Raw genomic sequence first — 26,172 nt, 5'->3', positions numbered from 1 at the left:
CCAGCCCTGGCACAGCTGCCTGGGGCCGTGGTGGGGTTTGAAAGCTCTGTGGATGTGGGACATGGGGCAGTGGTGGCCTGGGCAGTGCTGGGGAATGGCTGGGCTGGATCTCAGGGGCCTTTTCCAACCTGAACAGCTCCGTGGTTCCTCTCAGGGTCCAGATGCTGCGAGAGACATCCTGACAGAACTCACCTGCTTCCTCTTCCTCCCCTGTTTTCAGCAGGAGCTGTGGAGTCCCTGCTCCTAGCTGGAGAAGAAACTCCTTAGAAACAAATAAACAAACAAAAATATTCCATATTCTGCCCACAGCATTTCCCATCCCGGAGTGACAGAGGGAGGCTGAGGAGCCCCTTTCCCACACATCACATCCCGGTTTTTGCCCGCTCTCTGTTCCATGTTTTCCTCGTTACACAGATTCCAAACGCATCCCTCGGGAATGGTGCTGAATGTGCTCAAGCTGCAGATGATAAGCAAACACCAAGTTGCGTATAATCAATCCCCTTGATGAGCTATTTACCATGTGACACTACCAAAATATTTCTGGTTGGGAACGATGTTTATCTTCCTCTGTTTTCCAAACTCCTCGTGGCCCTGAAAATCCAAGTCCCGGGCTCCAGGCATGAACTTTTTCTCTCTTAACCTATCTTTATACCGTAAAAATCTGATTTACCTCCAGAAGAAGCTTATTGACTGACAGAAAACACGTGTTCCTTCTCCTGCTGCTTGCCACGGCTTAACACATTAAACTCTGCAGTTCAGGAAGGAACGGAGAGTGAATTATACCTGGAACTCATTACAGCCACTGAGAAATTCAGCAGTGCTGAAAATAGAATTCTAATCTCAGGATGGCACAGGAATGAAGATCTTGTCCTTCCATCAAGACAGACTCTTGGGCTGACCTTCACCTCAGCCACACAGCCCCAGAGAATGTCCTCAAACCCACAGGAGTCCTCCATGGGGACAGAGGAGGTGGGTGATGTCCCCTGGGGAACCTTGAGAAGTGGTTCCCACCTTATCTCAGGTGTTTCGGGTGCCCCCAGGTCTTTGAGGAGCATGAGGTGGGGTCAGCTGTCCAAATATCTCCAAGTTTCTGGAGCTTTATCCTTCATTGCCAGGGGATCAGATAACCTCGGGCTGCACAATCTAAACCTGGGAATGCTTGTTTGGATGGGGGAATGTTGCCTGGGTAGCTCTAACATCAAGAAATAGGGATTGGGGGGTTTTTTTGTGGACCTACAAATTCAGGGGGAAAAAAAAAATCCATTCCTGCTTGCGTTTTCCAGGGAATTGAAATTAATTAAGAAAACGAGTGTCTGAATTCACCCTTAATGTAAAAAATGTAGCCCTGGGCACACACTGAAGATGATTATTTGAATGTGTCCTTTCTAGGATGGTTTTTTAAGGACTTTTATCTCAGGAAGTGACCAGCCCTGGGCTAATTGGAGTTGTCAGGTGAACACCCTCACGTACCCAAACCCAGGAAAGCGGTGAAAGGAGAGAAGACACGGGAGTACGAGGACAGGGTGGTGACAAAGATGTGGTGCAAGGGACCATCCTTGTCCACGTGGACAAGCCAGAGGTGAGGGGGGCTCGATGGAGAAGCTGTGCACGGTGAGGGAACGTCAGGAGCTGGGATGTGCTCGCCTCCCAGGCGAAGAGCACACCCGGTGCATTGTCCCTGCTTTCCAAAAGGTCCCAGCCACCTTCTGAGGGGTCAGGAGGCTCTCTGAGGTCACAGGAGCTCAGGAACCATCACCCCAAGGTGCAGCACCCCGCAGAAGAGCAGTGAAGCCCCCTCCCCAACCACGGGCGGTCTGGGTGCTTTCCCACCTCCGGAGACATCCCAGTGCCTGGGGCCGGGACGAGGGCGGGCGGGATGCTCCCGCAGCTCATCCTCCTGGCGTCCCTGGTGCAAGGACCGCCCCGTCCCGGCTGCACCGAGCGCCTCCGGCAGCCCAAACCCAGCCTGGGCTCCCCGTTTCCAGCCGGGCTCCGTGCCCGTGGCAGCCGGCAGAAGCCACGGAACGCGTCCCGCTGCGCAGGGCGCTGCAGCCGCGTGTCGCCCCCGGCGCGCCCCGGGCTCGCTGCAGCAGCCCCAGGAGATGGTACTGTCGGCCTGGCCCTGCTTCTGCTGCGGCTCCAGAGCCTCAGCCGGCCCCTGCGCCCGGGTCCTCGCACCCTTTTCCAGCCGAGGTCGGGAAAGCGTTGCCTGGATGCTCCGACAGCTCTCGGGTTTCATCCCAAAGCGGCTGCTCCATCCCGGGGAGTGTCCGAGGACAGAGCCTGGAGCCTCCTGGTCTGGTGGAAGATGTCCCTGCCCATGGCTGGGTGCTGTTTAAGGCCTGTCCCAAACTAAAGCATTCCATCATTCCGTGATCCCACCATGCAGCTCCTGGAGGTCCCAGACCTTGGACTCCCCCCGGTCCCCTGTCCCCACCTCTGGGACCGCATCAGGAGCACGTGTGTGCCTGTGCCCACAGAGCGCTGCAACGCCTTCCCTTCAAACATGGATCCGGAAAGGAAACGTAAAATATTCAATGAGAAGCTGAAATATTTAACGGAAGAGATTTTGGCTGCAAAACTCAGCCTTGGACTATCAGAGCATCCCCGAATGTGGGTGACCCCAATTTTGGTGCTGCTGAGCTCTCTGTGGGCGCTCTCCCGGCTCCCAAATACCTGGGGATGGACACAAGGGGATTGGTGCCTGCTGTCCTCACGTGTCCCTGCCCCGAATTTGGGGTTTGCAGAGGGTGGGGGAGGTTGGCAGAACAGGCCCGGCGTGTTCCCCCGGTCCCTGCGGGGCTGTGGGTGACACCTGGCAGGTCCTGCTGGGCCGGAGAGGCTGCGGGAGGCAGACGGAGGTGCTGGGGCTGGGCAGGGGGTTCAGACCACAGCAGCTCCTGGGGTGCTGGATCCCCTCTGGATCCATCCCCACCCCTCTGGATCCATCCCCACCCCTTTGGATCCATCCTCACACTTCTGGCTCCATCCTCACCCCTCTGGATCCATCCCCACCCCTCTGGATCCATCCCTGCCCCTCTGGATCCATCCCCACCCCTCTGGATCCATCCCCACCCCTCTGGATCCATCCCCACCCCTCTGGATCCATCCTCACCCCTCTGGATCCATCCCCACCCCTCTGGATCCATCCCCACCCCTCTGGATCCATCCCTGCCCCTCTGGATCCATTCCCGCCCCTCTGGATCCATCCCCACCCCTCTGGATCCATCCCCACCCCTCTGGATCCATCCCCACCCCTCTGGCTCCATCCCCACCCCTCTGGATCCATCCCCACCCCTCTGGATCCATCCCCGCCCCTCTGGATCCATCCCCACCCCCCTGGATCCATCCTCACCCCTCTGGATCCATCCCTAACCCTCTGGATCCATCCCCACCCCTCTGGATCCATCCTCACACCTCTGGATCCATCCTCACACCTCTGGATCCATCCTCACCCCTCTGGATCCATCCCCACCCCTCTGGATCCATCCCCGACCCTCTGGATCCATCCTCATCCCTCTGGATCCATCCCCACCCCTCTGGATCCATCCCCACCCCTCTGGATCCATCCCCACCCCCCTGGATCCATCCTCACACTTCTGGATCCATCCCCGACTCTCTGGATCCATCTTCATCCCTCTGGCTCCATCCCCGCCCCTCTGGATCCATCCCTGCCCCTCTGGATCCATCCCCACCCCTCTGGATCCATCCCCACCCCTCTGGATCCATCCCCACCCCTCTGGATCCATCCCCACCCCTTTGGATCCATCCTCACCCCTCTGGATCCATCCTCACCCCTCTGGATCCATCCCCGACCCTCTGGATCCATCCCCACCCCTCTGGATCCATCCCCACCCCTCTGGATCCATCCCCAACCCTCTGGATCCATCCCCACCCCTCTGGATCCATCCCCGCCCCTCTGGATCCATCCCCACCCCTCTGGATCCATCCCCACTCCTCTGGATCCATCCCCGACCCTCTGGATCCATCCTCATCCCTCTGGATCCATCCCCACCCCTCTGGATCCATCCCTGCTCCTCTGGATCCATCCTCACCCCTCTGGATCCATCCCCACCCCTCTGGATCCATCCTCACCCCTCTGGATCCATCCCCGACCCTCTGGATCCATCCCCACCCCTCTGGATCCATCCTCACCCCTCTGGATCCATCCCCACCCCTCTGGATCCATCCCCACCCCTCTGGATCCATCCCCACCCCTCTGGATCCATCCCCACCCCTCTGGATCCATCCCTGACCCTCTGGATCCATCCCCACCCCTCTGGATCCATCCTCACCCCTCTGGATCCATCCTCACCTCTCGGCACCTCTCTCCTTCAGTTTTACGTTTTAGCACGTTCCACCAAAACTCAGCGAATCTCACCGAGTCTCACTAAAGGGCATTAAATCTCACCAAATTTTTGCAAATCTCACCAAATCTTACTGCGTTTTGGTGGTTCTCACCAAATCTCACCAAATCTCACCAATTCTTGGTGAATCTCACCAAATCTCATCAAATTTTGGTGAATCTCACCAAATCTCACCCAATTTTGATGACTCTCACTAAAATCTCACCAAATCTCACCCAGTCTCACCCAAATCTCACCAAAATTTGATGAATCTCACTAAAATCTCACCAAATCTCACCAAATTTTGCTAAATGTCGCTAAAATCTCACCAATTCTCACCCAATCTCACCCAAATCTCACCCAATTTTGATGAATCTCACTAAAATCTCACCAGATTTTGCTAAATGTCGCTAAAATCTCACCAAATCTCACCCAATTTTGATGAATCTCACTAAAATCTCTCCAAATCGCACCAAAATTTGATTAATCTCACTAAAATCTCACCAAATCTCACCCAATCTCACTAAAATCTCACCAAGTCTCACCCAATCTCACCCAATTTTGCTAAATCTCACTAAAATCTCACCCAATCTCACCCAATCTCACCCAATTTTGATGAATCTCACTAAAATCTCACCCAATCTCACCCAATTTTGATGAATCTCACCAAATCTTACCCAATCTCACCCAAATCTCACCAAAATTTGATGAATCTCACTAAAATCTCACCAAATCTCACCAAATCTCACCCAATCTCACCCAAATCTCACCAAAATTTGATGAATCTCACTAAAATCTCACCAAATCTCACCCAATCTCACCCAATCTCACTAAAATCTCACCAAGTCTCACCCAATCTCACCCAAATCTCAACAAATTTTGCTAAATGTCACTAAAATCTCACCAAATCTCACCCAATCTCACCAAAATTTGATGAATCTCGCTAAAATCTTACCAAATCTCACCCAATCTCACCCAAATCTCACCCAATTTTGATGAATCTCACTAAAATCTCACCAAATCTCACCAGATTTTGCTAAATCTCACTAAAATCTCACCCAATCTCACCCAATTTTGATGAATCTCACTAAAATCTCACCCAGTCTCACCCAATCTCACCCAATTTTGATGAATCTCACCAAATCTTACCCAATCTCACCCAAATCTCACCCAATTTTGCTAAATCTCACTAAAATCTCACCCAATCTCACCCAATTTTGATGAATCTCACTAAAATCTCACCCGATTTTGGCGGCTCTCACCCAATCTCACCAAACCCCGGCGCGTGTCACCGCAGCAGGTGCGATCCGTGCCGTGCCCCGCTGCCCTGGCAGGGCTCCGGGTGCCAGCCGCGGCGGGATCCCTGGATGTGCCCGGGGCGCTCCGGGCGGGCAGAGCCGCGCGTCCCTGGGGTGCCACCTCTGCGCCCCCGTGCCAGGGGGCTCTGGGCGCTGTGCCCCCGCCCCGGGGACGCTGTGGGTGCCAGCCCAGCTCTGTCCCCTGTCCCCATCAGCCGGGGCACGGCAGGAGCGTCCCGAACTGCTGGGGAGTGAATGGGAGTGAATAAGGGGGAAAAAAATTTTAGGAAAATCAGTTAAAAATAAAATAATAAGTGGTAAGAAATCGAAGAGGTATTGAAATAGGAAATAAATAACATAAGGATATGGAATGAAGTAGTAATAAAGTTATATAAAATAGTCATCAGTTTCTCTAAGATAAAAGGGAAGTCAAGAAGCCTAAATAAAAAAATAAAAATAAATGAATGAGTGTGAATTTTAAAATAAAATAAATAATAGAATGAAATAAGACGAATAAAGTAATTAAATAAAATGTAGTGAAATAGCACATACAGAGAAGAGAAAAATTAAAGCAAACATTGATTAGATAAATAGAATGAAAGTAAACTTAAGAATAAGGGGAATATGAAATGAAATAAATAAGGCAGGATAAAATAAAGGGAAAAGGGGAATAAAAATAAAGTAAAATAAAATTTTAAAAACTCCTTAAGGACAATATTGTAAGTATGAATAAAAATTAAAATAAAATTAAAAAATGAAATAAAAAACAAGTGTAAAATAAAGTAAAAAAAAAAACGAAATAAAAAGCCTAAAATAAAATAAATAAAGTAAAATAAAATAAAGTAAAGTAAAATAAAATAAAATAAAGTAAAATAAAATAAAATAAAATAAAATAAAATAAAATAAACCAAACCAAATGGGCTGCAGTAAGCAGTGCCGGAGCAGCGCCGCTCCGCTCCCTCGCTGCAGCCGAGCAGGTGCCGGGGCCGCCTCTGGCTGCGGCCGGGGCGGGGGCCGGGGGGGGGCGGGCTGAGCGTTTATAGCGCGATAACGCCCCGCAGAAGTTGCAAACGCCGGCGAGCGGCGGCGGGGACCGGGACCGGGACCGGCTCGGACGAAGCTCGGCTCGGAGCCGGGGCCGCCCCCGCCATGGGCAACGCGGCCGGGGGGATGGAGGGGGGCGCGGCCCCGCGGGAGCCCCGCGACCACCGCCCGCAGCCCGGGCCGCCCCCCGCCGCCGCCGCTCCGCCGCCCCCCCGGCAGCCCATGCCCGCGGCGGCCGAGCTGGAGGAGCGCTTCGGCCGCGTCCTGGTGAGCGGGGACGGGCGGCCGGACGCGGGGGGAACGGCGGGGAGGGGGCCGGACATAACCGGGGGGACCCCGACCCGCCGTGGGGGGGGTCTCTCAGCATCCCTACCGGCATCAGCACCGTCAGCAGCGTTAGCGCCGTTACCGTCGTTATAATGATGGCATTGTCGCTATTTCGGCGTTCTGTTGATTGTGTGATTTATTATTTAATTGATGTTCTTATTAATAATGGTGCCTGCCCCGCTCTCACCTCGTTTCCCTGGGGACGCTCAGCCCTGCCCCGGGATGACCTCCAGCCGCTCCCCTCCTCTCGTCGCTCGCACCTAGGGGGGGATCCAGCCCCCAAATTCTCGGGGTGAGCCCGAGTCCCGGACCCCGGGCAGGCTCCGCCATGGCGGGATCGGCGGCAGGGCCGGGGCGCGCTGCAGGCGGCCGGTGCTGCGGATGGCGATGCTTCGCTCACCTCCTCCTCCTCCTCCTCCTCCCCGGAGCCGGGGAAGCCCCGGGCACCGCTCCCGGCCTCCCGGCGGTGGGCAGCGGGCGATGCCGGGGCCGAGTTCCCGAGGGATGGATGGGTGGATGGAGGGATGGGTGGATGGCAGCTCCTGGAGACGCTCGGAACTGCGGGAGAGCGGCTCCCGCTCGCTCCCTCCGTCCTTGAGCGGGGCGGGCCGGCCGTGACCTTCGCGCCAGGAGGGCCGGGTCCCTCCAACCCGCTCCAGCCGCCGTCAGTGCCCTCCTCAAAAACGCTCCGAGAAAAAAAGAATTGCTGCTTTAACCCCCCGAGCCCCTGGCGGGAGACGGAGCCGTCCTGCCCATCCCGCGCCGGGAGATGCCGGCACACCGGGATCCCCTCGGTTGGATCTGCCGCGATCTGCTCGGTGGGGACCCCCAGCCCAGCCCCGAGCACAAATTACTCGGGAGCTTTTTAATTTCGTGGAGTTCATGGGATTATTTGGGGACGAGCAGCGCTGCCGGAGCTGCCGCCGTTGCGGGGGGATGAGGGTGAGGGTCCCTGCCCGGCGGGACCCCCGAGGGACTCCCAGCGAGGGGGATTGCCGTGGGACAGCCGTGGTGCCAGGTGGCTGGGTGGGGTGCGGTGCCTGTGATGGCTCCGGCTGTCACAGCAGCGGTGGCAGGAAGAGACCTCGGGGTGTTTCCGCTGCGAGGCCCCAGGAAGCAGCACTTTGAGCCGGGCTGGGCACAGCAGGTTGGAAATGCTAACCCAAAAAAATGGTCAGAAAAGGGGAAAGCACTGCTCCAGGCCCTCAGCACCGCCTTCTCTGCCTTCATCCCGAGGAAGGGCCCTTTTCCAGGAGAAAGGGCACCCGGGGGGCTGGATATGCCCCGACGGGAAGCGGGTGTCTTGTGAAAGCGGCTGTCCCAATCCTGCTTCCTCCTTTCGCAGTCCCTTCCCCATTCTCGTGGCTGTGGGGGCAGCGGAACCCAGATGGGGACAGGGGGTCCCTCTGCCCTCACCCACCACAAACACCTTCCCTGATTCGGGCTTCAACTTTTCTGCCTCCTGAGCCCAGTGATGAGCTGGGAATCTCCTGGTGGGACACGATCCAGACCTCACCCGTTGCCATGGTTACAGTGATGCCCTCAGAGCTCAGCACAAATCAGTTTTGGGCTGGATGTCCCAAACTGGGAGAGCTGGTGGCACAAAGCCTTGGCAGAAAAGCCCAGGGAGGAGCCATGGGGATCCAAACTGCTGCCAGGAAGGGGATGGATACACCCATTCTGTGCCAAGAAATGGGAATTTAGTTTCCCAAAACTTTATTCTCAAAAATTGGCTTCTTCCCAGCTGGGGCACTGTGGCAGATGCCGCTTTGGCAGAGCGATGGGAGGGTTGTCCCGTGCCAAGTGGTTTGGGATGTGATGAGGTGGATTTTTGGGATGGAGCAGAGGAAAAGCATCTTTGCTGCTGAGGTAGGGATGCTCGGATATTCCTGCTTGGAGCAATCAGGGTTTTCCCCCCTTTGCACGTCAAGAGGCATTAATTGGGAACATACAAATGGAATTGTAGCTGAGGTGTGGTGGAGTCAAAATCAAGCAGCGGCTGACTGGGACAGGGGCTGCTCCATCCGGGAGCTTTGCCTGGTGGAGGCTTTGCTGCCTCTTCTCCCAGGACGTGGGGGAGTGCAAGGCCAACGTCACCGCTGCAGATGTTTGCAGATGTTTGCAGATGTGCTGTTGGCCCCAGCAGCAGGACGGGTCACCAGCGAGCCCTGGCCACACTGTCAGCCTTGGCTCAACCAGGAAACAGAACTGGTCCTCAGCTTCCTGCTGGATCCATCCCCGGCCCGGCTCCAGCACGGTGGCCAAGGCTGGCTGGGTGTCCCCATGGGGGGACAGCAGGGCTGCACTAGGGTGTCCCCAAGGGGGACAGTAGGGCTGCACTAGGGTGTCCCCAAGGGGGACAGTAGGGCTGCACTAGGGTGTCCCCACGGGGGGACAGTAGGGCTGCACTAGGGTGTCCCCACGGGGGGACAGTAGGGCTGCACTAGGGTGTCCCCAAGGGGACAGTAGGGCTGCACTAGGGTGTCCCCACGGGGGGACAGTAGGGCTGCACTAGGGTGTCCCCATGGGGGACAGTAGGGCTGCACTAGGGTGTCCCCACGGGGGACAGTAGGGCTGCACTAGGGTGTCCCCATGGGGGACAGTAGGGCTGCACTAGGGTGTCCCCACGGGGGACAGCAGGGCTGCACTAGGGTGTCCCCACGGGGGGACAGTAGGGCTGCACTAGGGTGTCCCCACGGGGGACAGTAGGGCTGCACTAGGGTGTCCCCATGGGGGACAGTAGGGCTGCACTAGGGTGTCCCCACGGGGGAGAGTAGGGCTGCACTAGGGTGTCCCCATGGGGGACGTGTGTCCTGGGTGGGAAGTTACCTGTGATCAGGGCCTGGAGAGTCCTGGTGCAGGAGCGCCCTGTGCTGCTGGATGCAGCCCCGGGTGAACCAGGAGGACACCCCAGGGCAGGGTGGGCAGGCAGGCACCCAGCAGGGGTGAGGGCACGCTGGCAGGATCAGGCTCCTCTCCACGGCTCCACAGCTTCTGCTTGTTCTTAAAATAGAGCCGGAGCTGCAGGCGGCAGCGGCCGCCCACCCCAGCCCGCTCCCGCCACCCTGGGGACATCCTGCTCCTGCACCGGCCGTCCCTCCAGACACTCTGGGTTTGGGTCTGGCTGGATCCAGGGAATCCCTGATGGGATGAACTGGTCCTGGCAGTGTCCCCCAGCCCAGTTTGCTGCAGGTCAGGGAGGCCTGGTCCTGCTCTGTGCCTTCCTCTGAGCCCGGGGAAGAGGCAGGAGAACAAATGCAGTGGCAGTCAGGGGCGCTGGAGGGGACACCATGGGACAGCTGGCATCGCAGGACTGGGCACGTCCCAAACCACCTCAGGGGCGCTCCCTGGCCATGAGGGACAGAGCACCCCAGGAGTGGCACGGTCCCTCAGTCACCCGGGCACCTGGAGATGTTGTTCCTTCCTGCAGCTGGAGAGAGCCCTAAGCTGCAGTTCCCTGCCCTGTGCCCTTCCCTGTGGCAGGGTTTTGTGCCTGGTGTCTGCACTGGGACGTTGTCCCAAGGCTGCCGAGGCTTTCCATTCCCAGGCTGTGGATGCACATCGCCCGTGCCCCAGAAACGGCGCTGCCAGGGTTCAGCCCGGTTCACGCTCAGCCTGGCGGGGTTTGCAGCACAGACACTTCCCCCGAGCATGCCGGAACATTCTGTGCCAGGTTTGGTGCAGAGCTCGACTCAGCCCGGCTCTGCTCGGCGCTGCCCGCTCACGTGCGGAGCACAAAGAGGTGTCTGACACCCAGAATAGCTCCGTCCCCACCAGCCATGACAGGAGAAGGTTGTTTTGTACCAGAAAATGATGTCGGTGCTGCTTCACCTCCCCTGGCCCTGGTTTCAGTGTACCTGGCTCACCCCACAGCTGGTGCTGGGTCCCAGCCAGCCTCACCCTGGGCTGGGCACAGCTAGGACGGCACTGCAGGCTCTGTGGCGCTTCGTGTCACGGCAGGCTTGTTGGGGGACATTTGGTGGCACCCCCTCAGTGACGTGGTGGGCTGTGAGGCTGCCGGGAAGCCCCGGGCAGGGGTGGGATGAGGGTGCTGGGTGCTGGATGACGACAGATGGGATGTGGCTGCTGGGGGCAAGTCGCTGTGGCTCCTCCATCCTTGTCCCCAAAGGAGGAAGAGGAGGAGGACCAAGTCCTTCCTCTGACACCCGTGGGGTGTTTGGCTGCTGCCCTGCACCACATCATCTGCCCAGCCCCACATCACCCCCCCTGCCCCACCTCCCACCCCCGGTCCCCCGTCCCCGGCAGGAAATGAGAACCGGTTTTTTCGTGCTGCCGGCTGAGGCTCCCCGGCGGAGCCGCTTCCTCCCCGGCACCACAAGCCCACCCGTGAGGCAGCCGCCACCCAGTTTGTACCCGACCTGTGCCACATCCTGCCCGCAAGGGAGGGACCGCGGGGCTGGGGGCAGAGCCGCCCCCACAGGGACAGCCCAGCGTCCCCTGGCCCAGCCTCGTGCAGCTCCTGCTCCGTCCAGGTCCCACGTGTGACGGCTTCAAGCCGGTCCGTGCGGAGGTGCCACCATCCCTCTCTGCCAAGGGCACCCATGGTGTCCACAGAGGATGTGCCAGTCCCGGCTGGGGTCTCTGGGTGTGCGGTGTCTCTTGGCACAGCGCTGTCCCTCGTCCATGCCGAGGATGGCAGCTCGGGGACCAGCAGTGGGGACAGCCAGGTGCTGCTGTCACCTGGCCCATCCCAGAACCCACCCAGCAGCTCCAGTGGCTTCTCAATGAGGCCATTTCTGACCCTGCAGCCCCTGCCCAGCCCTCCGTGCCAGCCAAACCCCAGCCAAACCCAGCTCCTCCCCACCCACAGCTCCTGGTTTGGCTTCTTGTGAAAGCAGCTCGACAGGTCCTCCCTGGAGGTGGGGGAGAGGTTTCTGTTCCTGCCCACCACAGCGGCACCTCTCCCCTTGGACCTGCTCTTCTGTGGGCAACCAAAGCCCTGGGAGATGCCTTCCTCCAAGGATGTGGTTGTTCCAGCACTGCATGCACCCCACGTCCCCATCCTCCTCATCAGGGAACCCCGAGACTGGGATTTAGGGGCGGCTTGGGGCCGTGCATTGCTCCATGTACCATGGTGCCAGCCTGCAGGTGCTCTCCAGCTGAGTTGGAGCACCAAAATTTGGGTCTTTTAACAAAATAAATCTGCTGTGAGCTGCAGCCTGGCCCAGGCCATGGAGGGTGTCCCATGCAGATCACGCCGTGGCGCCCCTCAGCAGAGCAGCCCCGAGGCAGGAGCTGTGTCCCGCTGCTGCAGGAGCGGTTTCGGCAGCGCCGGGTGCCGAGAGCGGAAACCACGTCACGTCCTGCGGTGGCCGTGGGGGCTGGGGTTGTGCAACGGTGGCACGGAGGGACGTGGGGACACGCCAGGCCCTGACATCACTGTCTCTCAATAAACACTGATTTCCCAGATGGGCTTGTCATGCTCCTGTGGTGGGGGGGACTCGGTGGTGACCCCTCGAGCATGGCCCGGGCTCTGGGGTCCCTCGGCTGTGTCACCAGTCCGTGTGTCCCCATCCCTCACCCTGTGTGGCCCTGCTGGGACTGGGCTGGCTGAGGCTGGGCACACGGTGCACTCGTGACATGGATGGATGTGTCCAGTTCTTTCTCCTGTCCTCCCCCTGGGGACCCTCAGGTGGGGACATCACTGATGGGTCATTGGGATGCTCAGATCACGGGAATAGTGGTGTTTCCCAACCTCCCACTGTTGTCCCCATCATCCCACCAGTGTCCCCACCCTTCCACCAACATCCTCATCCTCCCATGGGTATCCCCATCTCCCACTGCTGAGCAAGGGCACCCAGTGCTGGCTGAGCAGGGGCTGCTACATCCCAGGGGGTTTGGGGTGACCCCCAGTGCTGACACCCTTCACCCACAGAATTCCATGAACCTGCCCCCGGACAAGATGAAGCTGCTTAACCAGTACGACAACGAGAAGAAGTGGGAGCTGATCTGTGACCAGGTGAGGTCCAAGCTCACACTGTCCCCAGCTGCCGCTCGTGGCTTGGTTTGGGCATCAGTCTGGCTGTACCAAGCACTGACATCCATCTCGTTACTGACTCAGCACCTCATTAACCTCATTAAGCATTGATGCGGTCGGGGTGGGGACAGGGACACGGTGGCTGCTGTGGGGACAGCGGCATGTCCCCGTGCCACAGCGGGTGGCCCAGTTTCAGCCTCTCTCTGGGGCTCGCAGGAGCGTTTCCAGGTGAAGAACCCTCCGTCCGCCTACATCCAGAAGCTGAAGAGCTACTTGGACACGGGGGGTGTCAGCAGGAAGGTGAGGGGTCCCCGTTGCACCCCGGTCCCCCGGTCCCCGTGCCAGGCTGGGCACAGGCACGGTGCCAATGGCTGTGCCCATCCCACAGTTCAAGAGGCGAGTGCAGGAGTCGACGCAGGTGCTCCGGGAGCTGGAGATTTCCCTCAGGACCAACTACATCGGGTAAGGTGGGGGTGGCATTGGCACCCAGCTGCTGCCACCGTGTTGGGACGGGGATGGATGTGCTGGCTCTGGCTGGAGGGTGACAGCAGGATGTGGAGGCTGTGGCCTCATCCTGCCCCCTTAGGAGGGCTGTGATGGGAAGCTGAGGGTGCTGAGGCAGCTGGGGGTGCTGTGGGGTCTGAACCCCATTTGGGGTCTCTAGTACCCCCTGGGTGCCAGGAGGGACCCTGCCCCCACCCCGGCTGTCCTGACCCCTTGTGAGTGCCACGGTCCCCAGGGCCAGGCTGTCCTGTCGTGGCAGTGGTGGCAGTGGTGACAGGAGAGCCCTTGGGCTGTCCCCATCTGTCAGGTTCACCCTGGCACTCACCTGGCCTCAGAGAAACGCCAGCTCGTGGTGCCACCTCATGTCCACAGCGTGTGCCACCTTTGCTGGGGACCTCTGGCAGGGGGTGGCTCCTCTGAGTGTCTGGGGGCAGGGGAGAGAGGATGTGGGGGTTGGCAGAGCCCACTAACCCTCTGCACCCTCCAGATGGGTCCAGGAGTTCCTCAACGAGGAGAACAAGGGGCTGGACGTGCTGCTGGAGTACCTCGCCTTTGCCCAGTGCTCCGTCGCGTACGTCCCTGTCCCCGAGGCTGGGATCAGCCTCGCCTGGGGCTCAGCGGGGCCGGGGGGTCCCTGGGGGTGCCTCCCCTGTCATCAGGGCGATGCTCCACGGCTGGGGCTGAGCAGAACGTCCCCAGCAATCCTGAGGGGCATCTGCCCGTGCTGGGGTGCCACGTCTCACCCGCGCCCCTGTCCCCACGGGCCACCAGGTATGACATGGAGAGCACAGAGAACAGCCCCGGCTCTGACAAGGGCAAGGAGCGGTCGCTGGAGGACCTGAACAAAAGCACCTCCTCGTCTCCCACCCAGGGCTCCTCCAAAATGCGGCCCCTCACTGTAAGGTAACGTGTGGTCCCGTCCCCAAGTGTCCCCCTGTCCCTGTGCCGTGTGCCCCCGCTCGCCTCGCTGCACCCCCGGCCGCGCCGCGCTTGGAGAGGGGCTTGGCAGGGAGACGCAGGCCCGGTCCTAAAAATGGGCGCCCACGGCTGGTTTGAGGGAGGGGACAAAGCCACATCCTCTGTGCCCCCAGGGGCCGAGCCCTGCCTGGGGCTGGGCTGGATCCGTGTCCCCACCCCGGCACCGCCACCGTCCCCAGGTGCGCTGCTTAAACCCCGGGAATACACAGAAATTGGGGGTTTTGGGGGAGCAAATCGCAGCCCCTTGGTTTAAAGCCGGGGCGGAGGGACGGGCCTGTGTCCCCCCAAGCCGGTCCTGGTGGCCGGTGGCTCTCGCTTGGTGCCGCAGCCCCGTCTAACCCCGCTCTTGTCTTGCACGCTGCCGGGGACGCGCTGACGGTAGGTGACGGGGCTCTGGCGGGACGGGGACACCCCACGGGACCCCGCTGCTGGTCACCGGTGTTGGGGACAGGGCCTGCGGAGCATCCCCGGTGGGCGGGGGGGGTCCCAGGGACACCTCACCGCCGTCACCCCCGGAGCTGTAACGTGGCACCCCGGGCACCGCGGGGGTCCCTCGCCGCCTGCCAGCGGCTCTGGAGAAGCCGGGGTGTCCCTCCTAGCCCCAGGGACAGGTCAGGAGGGACGTGGCACCCGCAGGGGGTCCCATCCCTTGTCCCCGAGCCCGGGTGTCCCCGGGGCGGCGCGGGAGCCCCGTTTCTCCCTCCTGTCCTGCAGGCTCTAACGCGCCTCCAGCTGCTGCCTCTCGAACCAGCACATCCACACCCTCCTCCGCCACGTCCACCCCAGCGCGCCCTGCGGTGCCCGGGGCAGCGATGGGGACAGTGCCCCCAGGTCACCCGGCAGCTCCTGCCCGCCCCGGTGAGCCTCCGACACCACCCTGAGCACGAGGGGCCCCAAAACCCTTCCCACCGCGCATCACCCCCCCGGTCCCAGGGCTTCCAGATGGGCACGGACGCGAGGGTTTCTCCCGTGGGGTGCAGCCGCCAGGGTTCCCCGGTGTCCCCCGCCCCCGCTGCCGTCCCCTTGCGCTGTCCCCTCCCCGCTTTCCGCTGCGCCCGCGCCTCCCCCGGGCCCCGCTCAGCCGCGCTCTCCCCGCCCAGGCTGAACCCCTCGCACAGCAGGAAGACGCTGCGCAACTCGCGGCTCGTCAGCCAGAAGGACGATGTCCATGTGTGCATCATGTGCCTCCGCGCCATCATGAACTACCAGGTGGGAGCGGGTGGCATCGGGGGGATCCGCCCGGGGCTCCCCCGGGATCCCCGGCGGTGGCAGCTCCGGGCTGGGACCGGGTCTGGGTTCCCTGAGATTCCTCATTCAACCTCCTGCCTGGTGGGGACGTGGGATGGGGGTGTCCCACGGTCCTGGAGTGTCCCACACACGAGCCCATTAACGCTCCTTTCCGCCCCCAAGTCTGGCTTCAGCCTGGTGATGAACCACCCGGCCTGTGTCAACGAGATCACCCTGAGCCTCAACAACAAGAGCGCCAGGTAGGAGCTGCCCTGCCCGCTGTTGTCCCTTGTCCCTGCCCCCTGTTGTCCCTTGTCCCTCCCCCCGTGCCCTGGCCCGTCCCACGGCCCCAGCCCCCTCACGCCGCGTCTCTGCAGGACCAAGGCTCTGGTGCTGGAGCTGCTGGCCGCTGTCTGCCTGGTCCGAGGTGGCCACGACATCATCCTGGCTGCCTTCGACAACTTCAAGGAGGTGAGTCCCCAGCAGGGACACCCAGTCCCCAGCAGGGACACCCAGTCCCCAGCAGGGACACCCAGTCCCCACGTGCTCCAGCTGGGTCTGTCACTCGCTTTCCCTGTGCGTGGCAGAGCCCTGCACCACCCTCAAATCTCTGGCTCGCTTGAGGATGTTCTACTCACTGGGCTTGATGTCCCCATGCCACCATGTGTCCCCAGGGCATGTCCCAGCTGGGCTGGGTGCCTGGCAGCACCGGTCAGGGTTGGGATGGTGTCACCAATCCCGTCCTGCCACCCTCCTGGGTGCGCCCTGGCCATGTCCTCCCTGGCCTTCAGCCCCCTGCTCCCCCCCAAGGTCTGCGGGGAGAAGAACCGCTTCGAGAAGCTGATGGAATATTTCCGAAATGATGACACTAACATTGACTTCATGGTGAGTGGCTGCTGGGCCTGTGCTCTGCTGTCCCCAGGGTGTCGTGTCACCAGGGCTGCCACACTGTCCCCAGGCCATATTGCCTCAAGAGGTCCTAAGCCACCACACTGTCCCTATAGAATCATGTCCCGAGGGATGCTGAGCCACCAAAACTCTCCCCAGGCCACCATGTCCTCAGGGGCTGCTGAGCCACCGTGCTGTCCTGGGGGAGCCAAGTCCCAAGGGCTGCCATGTCCCGAGGGCTGCCATGTCCCAACGGCTGCCATGTCCCGAGGGCTGCCATGTCCCAAGGGCTGCCATGTCCCAACGGCTGCCATGTCCCAAGGGCTGCCATGTCCCGAGGGCTGCCATGTCCCAACAGCTGCCATGTCCCAACAGCTGCCATGTCCCGAGGGCTGCCATGTCCCGAGGGCTGCCATGTCCCAATGGCTGCCATGTCCCAACAGCTGCCATGTCCCGAGGGCTGCCATGTCCCAAGGGCTGCCATGTCCCAATGGCTGCCATGTCCCAATGGCTGCCATGTCCCAATGGCTGCCATGTCCCAAGGGCTGCCACGTCCCGAGGGCTGCCATGTCCCAAGAGCTGCCATGTCCCAATGGCTGCCATGTCCCAATGGCTGCCATGTCCCAATGGCTGCCATGTCCCAAGGGCTGCCACGTCCCGAGGGCTGCCATGTCCCAAGAGCTGCCATGTCCCGAGGGCTGCCATGTCCCAAGGACTGCCATGTCCCAATGACTGCCATGTCCCAATGACTGCCATGTCCCAACGGCTGCCATGTCCTGAGGGCTGCCATGTCCCAAAGGCTGCCCTGTCCGGAGGGCTGCCATATCCCGAGGGCTGCCATGTCCCAATGGCTGCCATGTCCCAAGAGCTGCCATGTCCCAATGGCTGCCATGTCCCGAGGGCTGCCATGTCCCAAAGACTGCCATGTCCCAAGGGCTGCCATGTCCCAAGGGCTGCCATGTCCTGAGGGCTGCCATGTCCCAAGGGCTGCCATGTCCCAAGGGCTGCCATGTCCTGAGGGCTGCCATGTCCCAATGGCTGCCATGTCCCGAGGGCTGCCATGTCCCAAGGGCTGCCATGTCCCAAGGGCTGCCATGTCCCAACGTCTGCCATGTCCCAATGACTGCCATGTCCTGAGGGCTGCCACGTCCCAAGAGCTGCCATGTCCCAAAGACTGCCATGTCCCAAGGGCTGCCAGGCTGTTCTGCTGTCCCCAAGGGCTTCTTAGCCACCACACTGCCCATGGCATTGTGTCCCCAAGGACTTCTTAGCCACCAAACTCTCCCCAGGCCATCATGTTCCCAGGACTCTGGAAACCACCATGCACACACACCTCAGGGCCACCGTGTCCTCGAGGGCCACCAACCCCTGGTGCAGCCGCTGGGGCAACGTCCCCAAGGGCCACCCTGCGCCCGTGCCGTGGCCGCGCTGAGCCGTGTCCCCGCAGGTGGCCTGCATGCAGTTCATCAACATCGTGGTGCACTCAGTGGAGAACATGAACTTCCGCGTGTTCCTGCAGTACGAGTTCACGCACCTGGGGCTGGACCAGTACCTGGAGGTGGGTGACCCAAGGGTGGGGGTGCCGGGGGCGCCGCCAGCGCCGCCCCTGACACCGGCTGTCCCTCGGCAGACCCTGCGCCTCACCGAGAGCGACAAGCTGCAGGTGCAGATCCAAGCTTACCTGGACAACGTCTTCGATGTGGGGGCCATGCTGGAGGACTCGGAGACCAAGACGGCGGTGCTGGAGCACATGGAGGAGCTGCAGGAGCACGTCAGCCAGGTGGGCCGTGGGCGCGTGGGCAGAGCCGCTGACGCAAGCCCCGAGGGAGGGATGAGGACGGGGCTGAGCGGCGGCGCCTCGTCGCCCACAGTTGACGGAGAAGCTGCAGAATGCGGAGAACGACTCCATGGCCAAGATAGCGGAGCTGGAGAAGCAGCTGAGCCAGGCGCGGCGGGAGCTGGAGGCGCTGCGGGTGAGCCGCGGGTGCCGCGGTGCCGAGGGAGGGCTGGGGCTGAGGGACCGGGCTCCGAGGGGTGCAGCGGGACACCGGTGACCTGCCGGGACTTGTCACCTCTCCAGGAGCAGCTGAGCCCCCCGCGGCCGCCCAGCCCGCCGTCCCCGCAGCCCCAGGAGTGTTACCGGCTGGCGCTGGAGCGGCGGCTGGCGGAGCTCGAGGAGAAGGGGCTGGTGCAGATCCTGCGTGGGCCCGACGGAGACGTCGCCATCGAAATTGTCCCCGTTGTCATAGAAACCCCCGCGGTCCCCGTGGTTTCTGGAGAGGCCGCTGCCACCAGCGACACCACCGCCACCTGCACAGGTAGCGTGGGTGCGAGGGGATGTCCCCTTCCCGGCGGGGACACGCGGCGCCGAGTCTCTGGGCGCAGACACCGAGGCGGGGGCTGCGGGGGTGCGCCCCGGGACTCGGGGTAACGCAGCGGCAGAGGGAGCGAGGCGGTGGCACCGTGCCCTGCTGTGTCACCGTCTCACCCACCTCTTCTTTCCCTCGCAGATGCTCCGGCTCTGGCTCCAGCCCCACCTCCCCCACCGGCACCCGCCGCCCCCCCGCCTCCACCCCCTCCGCCCCCCCCACCTCTGCCGGGGGCTGAGCCCAGCCCCCCCCCGCCCCCCCCACCCCCTCTGCCCGCAGGCACCGCGCCCCCCCCGGCTCCCCCGCTCCCGGGCGCCCCGGTGCCACCACCCCCCCCACCGCTCCCGGGGGGGCTGGAGGGCCCCGTGCCCCCCCCTCCACCACCCCCACCCCTCGCCGGGGAGCCCCCCGGCCGGGCCGGGCCCCGCTGCCAACGGGTCAGGTGAGTGCGGCCCGGGGATGGCGGGGATGTTCCCTGGGAGGGGTCTGGGGGCACCCTGGGGTGGGTTTGGGACCCCCCCCCCCCGTGACGTGCCCCCCCTCCCCGTGGCCCTGCAGTGAAGGTGAAGAAGCCGATCCAGACCAAGTTCCGCATGCCCGTCTTCAACTGGGTGGCGCTGAAGCCGAGCCAGATCGACGGCACCGTCTTCACCGAGCTCAACGACGAGAAGGTGCTGCAGGTGAGTGCCAGGGACGAGGGCCGGGCACGGGCTGCCCGGGGGGCTCAGTGCTCTGGGCCATGCTGAGGTTGCCTCGTGCCCACCCTGAGGTGTCACAGGGCTGCGGGAGGAGCTGGAGGTCAGGAAAACTCTTTTGTGCCGTGTCCACCATTGGAGAGGGACATGGGATCCGGCGTGCTTCTCCTCTCCCCCTGTCCTTGTCCCTTTGCTCCATCCACATCCTCACATCCTCACATCCTGTCCTTTCCTTCTTCCCCATCTCCATCCTCTGCTCCCCTCGCCCCTCCCTGTCCCTGCGCTCGTCCCCTTGTTCCATCCTCATCCCTTGCTTTATCTCCATCCTCACTCCTCACCCTCATCGTGGTCCTCTGGCGCCGTCCTCACCCCAGACGTCCCTTTGCCCACAGCCCTGTGTCCCCACAGGAGCTGGACATGAGTGACTTTGAGGAGCATTTCAAGACCAAGGCGCAGGGCCCCGCCCTGGACATCAGTGCCCTCAAGGCCAAGGCCACGCAGAAGGCCCCCAGCAAGGTGACCCTCATGGAGTCCAACCGGGCCAAGAACTTGGCCATCACCCTGCGCAAGGGCGGCCGCAGCATCCAGGACATCTGCACGGCCATCGAGACGTGAGCGCTCGCCCGGGCGTGGGGCAAGGGCGGGCACAGCCCGGAGGGAGCAGGGGGACGGGATGGGATGGGATGGGATGGGATGGGATGGGATGGGATGGGATGGGATGGGATGGATGGGATGGGATGGGATGGGATTGGATGGGATCCATGGGATGGAATCCATGGGATGGGATGGGGTGGGATGGGATGGGATGGGATGGGATCCATGGGATGGGATGGGATGGGATGGGATGGGGTGGGGTGGGATGGGATGGATGGGATGGGATGGAATTGGATGGGATCCATGGGATGGAATCCATGGGATGGGATGGGGTGGGATGGGATGGGATGGGATGGGATGGGATCCATGGGATGGGATGGGATGGGATGGGATGGGGTGGGGTGGGATGGGATGGGATGGGGTGGGATGGGATGGGATGGGATGGGATGGGATGGGATGGGATGGGATCCATGGGATGGGATGGGATGGGATTCATGGGATGGGATGGGATGGGATGGGGTGGGGTGGGATGGGATGGGATGGGGTGGGGTGGGATGGGATGGGATGGGATGGGGTGGGGTGGGGTGGGATGGGATGGGATGGGATGGGATGGGATGGGATGGGATGGGATGGGATGGGATGGGATGGGATGGGATGGGATGGGGTGGGGTGGGGTGGGATGGGATGGGATGGGGTGGGATGGGGTGGGGTGGGGTGCAGGGATTGGTGTGTGGGTGCAGGGACAGGAGACAGATGGAGGGTGGAGGGATCAGAGGTGGAAAGATGCAGCTGCAGGGATGGAGAGTTGCAGGAATGAAATATGACACAAAGGGCTGTGAGGGCCAGACACGGAGACACAGATGGATGCAGAGAGCAGTTGTGGGGCTTGAGGGATGCAGGAACCACTTGTGAAAAGAAGGGATGTGGGATCCAAAGGCAGAGATGGAGGGATCCATATGGAGAGATGCAGGGTCCAGGATATAGAAGGATGGAGTGATGCAGGAGGCAGCTGTGGGCGTGGAGGGATGAAGGAACCAGCCGGGGGTGACGGGGGGGGGGGCCTCAGGACCTGTGGCAGGGCCTGACCGTGCCAGGGGTGTCCCCTCCCCGCAGCTACGACCAGCAAGCCCTGAGCCTCGACTTCCTGGAGCTGCTGCTGCGCTTCCTGCCCACCGAGTACGAGCGGACCCTGATCGGGAAGTTCGAGCGGGACCAGCAGCCACCAGAGGAGCTCTCGGACGAGGACCAGTTCATGATCCGCTTCAGCAAGATCCCGCGCCTGGCCGAGCGCATGAACGTCATGATCTTCCTGGGCAGCTTTGGCGACACGGCCCAGCTGCTCATGCCGGTGCGCGCCGGGGGCGGGCGGGCCGGGGGCTGCGCGGGGCCGGCTCCTGCGGGACCCTCACGCCCTTCCCTTCCTCACGCAGCAACTCAACGCCATCATCGCCGCCTCCATGTCCCTCAAGTCCTCCAGCAAACTGCGCCACATCCTGGAGGTGAGGGCTTTGTGGGGAGCTGGCCCCGGTGGGAGCGCGCAGAGCGTCTGTAGGCGCCGTGCCCCCCTGGCCCTGTGTCCCCAAGCCGTGGTGTCCCCGCAGATCGTCCTGGCCTTCGGGAACTACATGAACAGCAGCAAGCGTGGAGCTGCCTACGGCTTCCGGCTGCAGAGCCTCGACGCGGTAGGGGCGGTGTGGGGCGCCCGGTGTGGGGGTGATCGGGGCACTGCCGCTGCCAGGGACAGCCCAGGGGACAGAGGGACGCAAGGACCAGCTGTAGGGATGGAGGGAGATGAGGTTTAGCTGTGGGGACAGAGGGATGAAGAGGCTCTGTTGTGTTGGAGGGGCAAGGAGAAGAGGCAGAGGGATGGAGGTGCACAGGAATGGGGTCAGAAGGATGGAGACCTGATATGGAGAGGTTAAAGGATTCCCTGATGGAGGAAGATGGGATGAAGAAAGATGGGAACCAGCTGCAGGGATAGAGGGAGGAAGGTCACACACGGGATGTAGGGATGAAGAACCGGCTGCAGGGACAGAGCGACGCAGACCCAGCCACGGGGATGGAGAAAGATGGGAATCGGCCATGGGAATGGAGGGATGCAGACCTGGCTGGGGGATGGAGCGATGCAGATCCAGCTGTGGGAGCGGAGGGATGGAGGGATACGGAGCAGCCGCACGGATAAAGCCACCAGAGGCAGCCCTGAGCGGGGTGAGGGGGTGGTGGCTGCGGGTTGGAGCTGACCCTGCCCTGCCCCAGCTCCTGGAGATGAAGTCCACAGACCGCAAGCAGACGCTGCTGCATTACCTGGTGCGGGTGATCATGGAGAAGTACCCGGAGCTCACCGGCTTCCACACCGAGCTGCACTTCCTCGACAAGGCTGGCACAGGTAGTGCCCACGGGCCCTGGGCTGGGGCTTGGGGCAGCCCCTGGCACTCCGAGCCTGTCCTGACCCCACGCTGCCCGCAGTGTCCCTGGATGGGGTCCTGCAAGACGTGCGGAGCCTGCAGCAGGGCATGGAGCTGACGCGCAGGGAGTTCATGAGACAGGACGACAGCCCCGCGCTCAAGGACTTCCTCAGGGTCAACTCGGAGGTGATGGAGAAGCTGCAGGCCGACAGCAAAACCGCCAAGGTGGGTGCTGGGGTGGGGTCCTGGGTGCAGTCCCCTGCCTGGGGACACCCTGGGGTGCCCTCTGCTCCCACCTCTGCTCCGTCTGCTCCAGTGGGACAGGCAGGAGGGATATGGGGCAGGATGGGGAGGTGGCAGAGGCTGGAAGGAGGTGGTGGGCGATGGGCAGCAGTGCCCAGCCCCAGGATCAGGTGTCTCTGCCCACAGGAAGCGTATGAGTCAGCAGTGGAGTATTTCGGGGAGAACCCCAAGACCTGTCCCCCCACCACCTTCTTCCCCATGTTCATGCGCTTCATCAGAGCCTACAAGGTAGGAGGGGGCACGGGGTTCTCTGTTTCTGAGAGCTGGGAGGAGATTTGGGGCACCTGAGCCCATTTTGGAGCAGTCAGAGGAGTCACAGGCGAGGCTGGGGCTCAGGAATGTCTTTGGGATGGTCAGAGATTTTGGAACTGGGTTGGGGTGAGCTGGGGGCTGTGAGGGGAGGAAGGAAGGAGGCTGCAGTCCTGTGCTCAGCACACCCTTCCTGCCCCTCTCCCAAGAAAGCAGAACAGGACATCGAGCTGTGGAAGAAACAAGAGGCCGCAGCCAAAGAGGCGGAATCCGGCTCCCCTGGCAGCGAGCAGCAGCCCGAGGTGAAGGTGCCCCCATGGCTGTGTCCTGGTGGGCTCCCAGCCCTGAGTGGGCTGAGTGGTGGGGGAGGACTAAACGGGTCCTGGGGAGGGAGAGCGGGGTGGGAGGTGAAGGTGGGGGTACCCCATCTCCTGTGGGGTGTGAGCACGCCGCTCGAGCGCCCTGTGCCCTCCCCAGCTGCCTGTCCAGAAGGCCAGGAGGCAGCAGATGGACATGATTGCTGAGCTGAAGAAGAAGCAGATGGTGAAGGAGCCGCTCATCTACGAAGGCAAAGATGGGGCCATTGAGGATATCATTTCAGGTGAGAGATGATTTCAGGTGTCCCCACATCACAGACCCAGTGCCGAGGCCTGAGGGCTGTCACAGGAGCTGGAGGGTCACCAAGCCCCATCACAGGGACCAAACCTACCTGCGAGCACCTTCACATCCCACACGGCAAAGCTGCCCAGTGCTCCCTCCCCTGTCTCATATCTCTTCCTCCTCTTCTGCTTCTTCCTCCTCTCTCCTCCTCCCGCTCCTCCTCGCTGTCTCTGGATCGCTCTGCTCAGCTCTCAAAACTGTCCCTTTCACTGCCCGGACGGGCAAACGCTCGTCCCGGCTCTTCTGCGACGTGAGCTTCAACGAGGAGAGCCCTCTGTAGGTAACGTGGAGCAGCGGGGCCGGCGCGGGTGGGCGGGGGTGCCGGGCTTTCCCCCTCCCCGCCGGGATTTCTCCAGGTTGTGGCCGGCTTTGCCCCACGCTGAACCCCAACCCCGGGGCCACCCGGGATCAGCCCCCGAGGCGGTGCTGGGCTCCGGGAGCCGGTGCTCGGGGTCCCCTGGGCTGATGGTTGGTAGCTGCTGCTCCTCCCTTGGTTGAGTGCGGCTCTCGGCTCCTCCTGAGCGTCCTCACACCCAGAGGAGCAACTCCCGAGCACAGGGACAGACAAGGGGTTAAAGCAACAAAGGAGAGATTTAGGTTGAAGGTTCAGAAAAAAAAGAAAATTCATTCCTGTGTGGGTGAACCCTGGCACAGGGTGCCCAGAGCAGCTGTGGCTGCCCCTGGATCCCTGGCAGTGCCAAGGCCAGGCTGGACAGGGCTTGGAGCAGCCTGGGACAGTGGGAGGTGTCCCTGCCATGGCAGGGGTGGCACCGTGTGAGCTTTGAGGTCCCTCCAACCCAAACCGTTCCGTGTTAACGTGCTGGGTGGCGGGACCCCGGCCGTCCCGGGTGGGCAGCGGAGCTCATGCTCTCCCCGCGCTCCTCCCGGTGCAGATCTGCGGAACAACCCGTACCGGCGGGGGGACAAAGCCCGCGGCAGCGCCAAGAAACGGGCGGCGGGGCAGAGCGTGCAGGCGACGCCGGACATGGCGCTGTGACCGGCGCCGTCCCTGCAGCTCCAGGACCGGGGCAGGACCGTCCTCCCGACGCCGATGGGACCGCAGGGTGTCAGTCCCTCAGCCCGGGGCGGTGCCCGCTCCGAGCCGCTCCAGCCGCTTAACGTGCCAGCTCCGCCCTGCCTGGGGCCTGGCACGGGCACCCCCGGCGCTTGCTTGGCCGTGTCCCCGAGCTCCTCTCCCCAGGCTGGCAGGGCTGGGGGATCCTCCTGGCTATGGGCAGGAAGGGGGAAGCGCAGAAAGGTCCCCATCTTGTCCTGGAAGGAGAAGAGAGGCTGTCCCGTCCCGTCCCGTCCCTTCCCCGGCGCTGCCCCCTCGCACCCTGAGCTCGCCGTGCCTTGGATTGCGGCTGCGGGAGGGGGCTCAGCCAGGGACACAGCGCTGCCCGCACATCCCCCGGGCCCGCAGAGCCCCCCGAGAGCCGCCTTCTCCTGCGCTGCAGAGCCAGCCAGGAGCTGCTGCAGAGCTCCCACCCCGGGCACCTCCCGGACCCAGGCGCTGGCGGCGGTGCTATTTTACATGATTTTATAAGTCTTCCTTCAAATTCCTCTGTGCTGCGGCAGCAGGGATTGGAACACCCCCACACGGGGTGTCCCCGAGGCTGTGGCGAGCAGCGCTGCGCTGTTCCTCGCCGCAGGGGAGGCTCCGTAGCCGCGGCGATCAGCAGCAGGGACCAAGTTTCTGCGAGGTGATGGCACCTGCGCCCACCCGCATGCCCAGCATCACCCGCACTGCCGGGGCTGGAGCCTCTGGGATGAACCGGGACTGTCAGCGCTGCGGGGCTCCCCGTTCTGCGGGCCGGGACACGCAGGCGATGCCGGCAGCCCCCGGCCCCGCGATCCCAAAGGCTGCGCCAGGCGGGAGGGACCCGAGAGCCCCGAGAGCCGCAGAGCCGGACCCGGCTGCCGCTGCCTCCCCCGCCGAGGAGCCCCGACCCCGCAGTGCCGCAATTAAACCTCTCGGTGCAGTTATTGCAGCAAAAAGCCCCCGCTCGTCCCGATGCGAGGACGCTCCTCCTGTCCCTCCTCCTGTCCCTCCTCCCGTCCTTTCTCGCTCGACCCAGCTTTAGCCAGAGCAGCCGCTGCTTCCTGCTGTATTTAAGCTGCTTCAGCGCCGGCTCCGTGTCCGGGGAGGGATGGGAAATGGATGTGTAACTTATAAATGCCTTTAAGCCAGAAATGTAAACCATTAACTGCTCATTTGTATACATTATTTTTATATACTGAAGGCCTGTTTAATCTAAAGCAGATCTGGTAATAAAATGTCTCAGAG

At 61.9% G+C, this 26,172-nt stretch overlaps 1 protein-coding gene across 1 annotated transcript; it reads left to right on the top strand.

The window, feature by feature from the left end:
- The first annotated feature begins 1,876 nt into the window (after nt 1-1,876).
- Nucleotides 1,877-26,172, top strand: FMNL1 (formin like 1). Its single transcript, XM_058423642.1, is given in 29 exon segments — nt 1,877-2,193; nt 6,706-6,955; nt 12,912-12,995; nt 13,230-13,313; nt 13,402-13,475; nt 14,005-14,088; nt 14,289-14,420; nt 15,596-15,704; nt 15,906-15,982; nt 16,100-16,193; nt 16,533-16,607; nt 18,058-18,168; nt 18,241-18,390; nt 18,482-18,583; nt 18,691-18,928; nt 19,121-19,383; nt 19,385-19,421; nt 19,538-19,659; nt 20,083-20,285; nt 21,382-21,616; nt 21,699-21,767; nt 21,870-21,950; nt 22,525-22,654; nt 22,735-22,898; nt 23,103-23,204; nt 23,435-23,527; nt 23,703-23,826; nt 24,074-24,161; nt 24,779-26,172. Coding segments are annotated over 29 exon segments (3,918 nt in total). The 3' UTR covers nt 25,005-26,172.

Source organism: Hirundo rustica, chromosome 27, assembly GCF_015227805.2.
Source record: "Hirundo rustica isolate bHirRus1 chromosome 27, bHirRus1.pri.v3, whole genome shotgun sequence".
NCBI classification, from domain to species: Eukaryota; Metazoa; Chordata; class Aves; order Passeriformes; family Hirundinidae; genus Hirundo; species Hirundo rustica.
Note: the sequence above shows the minus strand (reverse complement) of the source record. Positions and strands in the feature narration are given on the sequence as shown.